The sequence below is a fragment of the Phallusia mammillata genome, chromosome 1 (assembly GCF_965637545.1).
Source record: "Phallusia mammillata chromosome 1, kaPhaMamm4.hap1.1, whole genome shotgun sequence".
NCBI lineage: Eukaryota > Metazoa > Chordata > Ascidiacea > Phlebobranchia > Ascidiidae > Phallusia > Phallusia mammillata.
In genome coordinates this window covers 16,195,598-16,202,397 of record NC_137252.1, presented here as the reverse complement: position 1 = coordinate 16,202,397, position 6,800 = coordinate 16,195,598, and the positions used below count along the sequence as shown (strand labels likewise).

The 6,800-nt window shown below is 37.6% G+C and overlaps 1 protein-coding gene across 1 annotated transcript; it reads right to left on the bottom strand.

Annotated features, from left to right (window-relative positions):
• Positions 1-89: 89 nt before the first annotated feature.
• On the bottom strand, positions 90-6,759 carry LOC145238842 (aminopeptidase N-like). Its single transcript, XM_080102150.1, has 9 exons — positions 5,268-6,759; positions 4,904-5,040; positions 4,407-4,579; positions 2,937-3,115; positions 2,502-2,735; positions 1,965-2,121; positions 1,112-1,243; positions 706-832; positions 90-262 (listed from the first exon to the last, which is right to left on the bottom strand). Exons 2-9 carry the CDS (start codon positions 5,019-5,021, stop codon positions 90-92), a joined length of 1,293 nt encoding a protein of 430 aa, XP_079958276.1. The 5' UTR covers positions 5,022-5,040; positions 5,268-6,759.
• Positions 6,760-6,800: the final 41 nt, after the last annotated feature.

Sequence of the window (6,800 nt, the reverse complement as noted above, 5' to 3'; positions counted from 1 at the left end):
AAGCTTACGTTGAAAAAAATTATTTCAAACTGTTAAGTTGACAATTTTGTAGCGGTTCCATACCATCCAATAAGAGGTTGCAAGGTAGGTCAAACATCAAATGTTACCTGATGGGCAAGCTCATGGCCAATTACCGACGTCACCGAATATTTTGAGCGCACGGTGGTGACATTTTCTTCGTAAAGTAGCAAGGATTCGCGGTAAAGAACCAAGCCCCAGTTTTCCATTGCTCCAGCACCGAAATCAGGGGCAGACAACTGGTCTGTAGAAAACACGAGAATTTATAACTGTTTTTTTTAGAAAAAAGGTTTTTAGTTTACCACATTTTGTTACAAAATCTTGAAGAACGAAATTAAATCGGACTATGTTTGCGACAGTGCTGGGACCTGGCATAGGATTTTAGTTGCATACCCATGTATACTTATTTAAACGACTGGCACATGTAACCAACATGCAAATATTTAAATCTTATGTTAACCATAAATCTTATGTTTTTTGAACTGAGAGCGGTTAACTCTTCTCCCTGCAAAGAGCAATTAAACATCGGCAACTTGTTCAATACTTTACCGTTAAACTATTCTCCTATAATTAGGTTGGTTTTGCAAACAAAAATTGATTGAGGGTAATATGAGAAATTTCTCGTGTATTTTCGTCTTCAACAAATATTGGTTTCGGTTACACATTGCTCGTGACTTTTTGCCTTACCAGATTTCGGCCATTCGTATGAAATATTGTAGTAGGCTCCGAGGTTGTCAAGCATTTGTGGGGTTATAATGGACGCGTAAACACCCTCTCCATTATCAATCGCTTCTTTACGGGAATAAATTCTTGTCTGAATTAAAAAAAAAGATGATTATTTGAAGCTTCGATCCAATTGATGCATTTCCACTGTGCTATCATGGTTCCTTGTCACTTTGAGAATTTCCCAAAATAGATTTTTTCTTTAGCTTATTGCTAAAACTATTACAAAAAAAACCTATAGCATTTAAAGTTTGACGTATGATTAGGTAGGATAAAAAGATCAGAGAGTCACTTAAAGTTATTAGTTTAAGTATGTGTTTGTTATGCCGTCCATAACTGGTAATGCACTCTGTATTTGATTTTTGCTTACCTGTTTTTTATTTTGTGTAAATGTCTCTTCATACGTGTAATCAGCAACCACGAAGGCCAAAAGATATGTTGGCATGATGTCTGTAGTTTCAAAAACTGTTGCGTTCCATGATTGTCCTTTGTATTCTTCTGGCTGATAAGAAAAGAACAAGAAACTTACTATGGTGCTATTATAACTTATAGGTCGCATATTAAAACAGTGATCGATAAATTGACTAAGCACTGATGAAGGGACATCTCGAATTCTTTGCTCATTGTTTTTTAACCACTTTCCCTTTACGATACTAGCGTGCAGTACCAAATACTTGCATTTATTTAACTTTTAAAAGAATATATATATAACTTATAGCAGGGGTCGGCAACCTTTTTTGCACTGCGGACCGCTTTTGAAATGAAAATTTTACCGCGGACCGGTCATAAAAAAACTACAAATATTTAGCAATAAAAACGCTTAAATTAGTTTATCATCCCCGAAATACATGAGCAAAATGTTCATAGCATTTACCCAGAAAAATTATACGGCCCGGTAACGAACTCCTCGCGGACCGGTACCGGGCCGCGGACCGGCGGTTGCGGGCCGCGGACCACTGACTTATAGGATGCTGTGATTTCAATATGATGTGTCCTTGTCAACCTTTATAACCTTGTCACTTTGAATACTACCAACATTTCTTTGTAGTTCGTCGAGTTAAACACCTTAAATTAGCTACCTATCCAAGTCTAAATACATGCTTGTGAGTTCGTCATGGGTCTTGAAAAATCGTTATTTCTCGTCTGTGCGGGGTGTCGAAAGACAAAAAAAGCTGGCTAAAACATCATGGGCGCAAATAAATTGAAGTATAAAAGTTGCTTACAATATATTGTTTAACAGGCATGTTGGAAATTGCGATGTATCCGTCGTCAACGCGATTGTACAATGTTGTGTCAAACGTGGCTTTTAAGCCAGGTTCGTCAAATGAAGGAAACGAATGTCTGGCACCGGTGGTCTCCATTTGGCTTACTGCTATAATTCTTGTAAAAAAAGAAATTGCAGTTAAAAATTAGCACATGCTACATACATATATATGTTTGAGGGCTAGCATATTGAGTTTGAGAGGTAAATAAAAATACTACTACTTCTCTAAAGCACTTTTTTCAAAAATGCACAGCACGCCAATCTTATGGTTGGCGTCTTACCGAATCATGTAACTTATTTACGTTTTTCACAAATAAGGTACGTTTTGACGTTTGGGCAATCGACATAATGCTGATAATAATTGATGGCACGTCAAAAATGTATTGTTTAGACTTTAGACTAAGTAAGTGTTGCGTAACAGTAAATGAGTGCTACAAGCAGAAATTAAATATAAAGGTTTACTACAGAATAAAGGTTTACTTCAGAATTTCCTTACCTCAGGTCTCCATTCTCATTTACATAGGTGCTCCTATAAAAACCAGTTAGATCATTGCCCAGGGGCGCGTTGTATTCCGGAGCACTAAACGTGTAGGTTTTCCCGGCTTCGCAAGGTGCCCCAGTCTGAATGACTAGATACTGATTGGGTAGATATAAAAACCAATCGATAATAGAAATCGAATTACTGGTTGCATCATCCACGATAGTGAAGCTTGCAGTGTAGTTAATTTGTCTGTAAAAGAGATAAAAAGAGGATAAGTCTAGTTACTTACGTTTGTCAAGCGATTTGACATTTTTTTGATTTAGTGTAAAACTACTAACCCTTTAAAAACAAAGAAAGAATTTCAAAACTAAATCAACAAATCATAAAAAAAATCGAAAAAAAAACATTAAAAAAATCAAATTGGAAAAAAACAAAAACCTTGTCACTTACACAGAATGAAGCAGTAAATAATCAGTGGGGTTCACACAGTTGTAAGTGACAGATGACGAACCATAGAAAATGTTGATGTTGGGCCTGATCTCCTCATCGAAGACCGCACGAAGCTTTACTGTGTAGTGGATGGGTATCAAATCAGGTGGTAACCTCTCATTGTCCCACAAAGTTGGCGGCTTTAAAAATAAAAAAAACATTTTGAATTTATTTGCCAGGAAGTAAGAAGTGGGAGCAAATTTTTCAAACCAGAAGGTGTTTTTGTGTAACAATGATCTTGCTTCAAGTCTTTGCCTAACCAGTCGAAGTTATGCATATGCTTTGAAACGGTGTTGTGCAAAATACACGTTAATTGCGAAATGTTTATGTGCTACAAATCATTGTGCAGACAGCGGCAGTTAAAGCTTCATTTTGTTTGTATAGTTTATCACGAGGTTACGATAAAGCTGTCCCTAACTGCTATTGCAAGTTTTATGTCATATATTTATTCAATTTGTGTGCGTACAAGCAAGGAACTGGTACAAACGCATGTTTCGGGCTTGTCATGGTATCGAGGTTTGCGTTTGATCACCCTGTGCAAGTAAAATGCAACGACCTTTGTCCCTCAGTTGGTGAACAAGCATGATTTCACGAAAGAATAACGTTTGATTACTTATGATTTATTTTCAGCTGTCAACGGCAGTCAAACACCATTAGTCATCATAAATTTGGGGCCGACCTAACCCAGGGGCGCCAACCTTTACCGCTCTGAGAGTCATCGGGATCAATTTTACATAGTATTTTTTTGCAATTTGGAAGCCACAAAGCCGTTTTGCAGTTTTAAATATAACGCCACTTTGTCTCAGGCCTTCGACTTTTTGTTGTTAGTTTGTTAGGTCTCGTCAGCAGTGAAAGCAAATGAATGAAACTCCCCTCGTAGCATTGACTGTTTTGTTTTCTTCAGACGTTGGTTTTTTACCGCGTATTGTAAGCCAGATATTAACAAACAGGTATCGTTACGCGCGCACATACACTGCAAACCGAAACAGTTATTTATCTCACATATAGTGCATTAACCTGCGGGCCGCCAGTTTGCTTCTTTCAAAATTTAAGTGTCATTTAAGTGGTTTTGACGCGGTTTATTGTTAAACAATAGTCTTTATTGCATAACAACTATCAAAAATGCAATTGTTCGCGCACAATTGTATTGGAAATGGTTTGTAATTTTGCATCAGCTAAAAAAACCAAAAAGCTACAAAAAATAACTTTCTGCAAATTACGTTTCGATTTGCTGAAATACACATTCAGGCTGAAGAGCCGCGAGCCGCGAGCCGCGAGCCTTTGATATAATGGCATGGGGACCGTTTTGAAAAAAATAATGAAAAAGTTTGAGAACCACTGTACTACAGTTTTTTTCGAATTTTGTGTTCGGCATAATTGTCAAGGAAAGTGTAATTAAAACACTTGGTAATTTCAAAAGAAATACTTTACCCCTGTATTCCCTGCTGTAGTTGTGAGGGTGGTGGTTTCTTCCCCAGGTGACGTGGTCGTACTTCCAGGCATGATGGTAGTGGTGGTCACTGGCTTGGTTGGAGCCATTGTAGTGGTATCAGGGGCGGCCACCTTATCGCACGTCGGTCGGCCAACCAAACCAATAAGCAACCCTAAATAAAACGGTTGTGTAGTGATGAGTTATAGGTTGAGTTGATTGTATTTCGCTCGGTGAAAAAATCGTAGTAACGCAATTGCACTAAAATATTCACCTTGCCGAAGATAGCTGCGCAACGTTGAGATGCTGATATAATTAAAGTTTACAAAGAAAATCGCAAAAATAAAGACGGCAAACAATTTTTATTTCCATCTATTCATATTTGCATGTTTAGGCGTATATTAGTTAACATTCTGCGTCTCCTGCTAAATCACTACCGTGATATACTGGCGTTGCACTACCTATTCTGCAAAGTTAAAGGTTTTTCTGTCACTCTTACCTTCGGCAACAAGTATTGCAACAATCACGAGACCGAAAACAATCGCCGAAGTCTTGCTGACGAAAAATCCTTTCTTTTGATTATTTCCACCCTCTGTCATATACATTGATTCACCCATGATGAAATTTGCTTAGAACCTATAATACAAACAGATAACAGATAAATAAACATATTTTTTCCGCCAAATAATGATATAACTGAACGAAGCACCGCTATAAGTGTTTCTTTGGGCGCCTATAGCTACCACCAACCACAATTCGACTTTAATTCAAATGCCTATAAACGCCAGTATTCCGAGTTATTGAGGTTCCTTTTTCTGCTGAAAGTTAATCATAAGCGAGATATTGCACAACGGTGCACGGACCTGTGGATTCAGCTTTTCGAAGCAACCAACGGTCCAACTCAAACAATGGAAACGAGTCGAGGGGAGGCAAACCACCCTAATGAGGAAAGTATATTAGGACAGACTGAGAAACAAACAAGTGAAGGGTGTCTTATCAGTGGTTCTATTCGCCGGATGAAACAACACTCAAAAACGCTTCTAACGATAGTGAACTTTGCACTTATGTAAAGTTGTTATAGCTCGGGTACATTGTGTTAGTAGTGAAGTAATTATTCACTGGAAATGAAAATATAAAGTGCTCCCTCTGGCAAACAAAAATTAGACAACCAAAAAAACAAAGCCAAGCATGGTAGAAATTTATAAAAGCTGTCGATGCCAAAGAGACGCTTTAGTCATATAAGTTAAAAAAATCCCTGGCTGTACTGATATAGACACATCTTTGCAGGTGACCATTTTCACAGTATTAACAATGTTCAGCAACGTCAAAAGCAAGCGCAAAATGGCAATCGTTCGGACAGCACCACTTTCCAATTCATTATAAATCTCAAACCTTTTCCACAACTAGCTACAGTAATCAGCGGTTTTTGCCTGAAAAATAGACATTTTAGAACAAAAACGAAAGTGTATTGCCAAGAAATCGATTCTTCGGCGTTTATGTTTACCTCTACCAGTGTTTTTCAACCTTTTTTAAGCCACGGAACACTTAATGCATTAAACCAATTTTGCGGAACACCAAACAAAATTTTGATGCAATGAAACAACACAAAAACTAAAACGCTAAATCGCGGTAACCGCTAAATCAGTGATTTTCGACCGGTGTTCGACATAAAAAGCTAGTCAAAGCATAGAAGCCTAAAACATTAGAACCCTATATACAAACCAACAAATTTCTCGCGGAACACCTGACGAGCTTTTACGGAACACTAGTGTTCCGCGGAACACCGGTTGAAAATCACTGACCTCTACTATATTTTAACTGATGATCGAATGCACGTGCTAAAAATAGTAATTTATTCAGAGTGTAATTTTTACGCCTCTAGTGGCGCTAGGTATGGTGATGGGGCATACCATGTCGTTCAGTTTGCCATTGATGTAATAAAGCTACTGTGACGTTTAATCATTTTTCACTAAAAAATTATTTACTTGAGCGAAAAAACAAAAAAACTGTCCTGAAGATTTTTCAGGTGTCGGACACTGCATGTGAAATTTGAACAAGTTATCGTTTCTTCTCATACTTTTAGGCGACCTGACAGCAATTGACCCTTTGTAACGTACATTCATTGTTACGTGAAATACAAACGTCAACTATTTTCTTCTAGGTTTTCTTCGTTTTCCAAGTTTAGTTCGGCAATTGTTGCAGCTGTTGCTTATTCCATGGTGTATTAGGCAAAGTGTTTGTTCGTGGCATGATATTTTCATGCAGTACGTTATTGCCAGAATATTCAGACGAAATATGTTGAGAATGCAGACGAAATATGTTGAGAATGCAGACGAAATATGTTTCCATCTTAAATGCTTATTGGGAAGCAGTTTGTATTATATTGCTTGAATAAC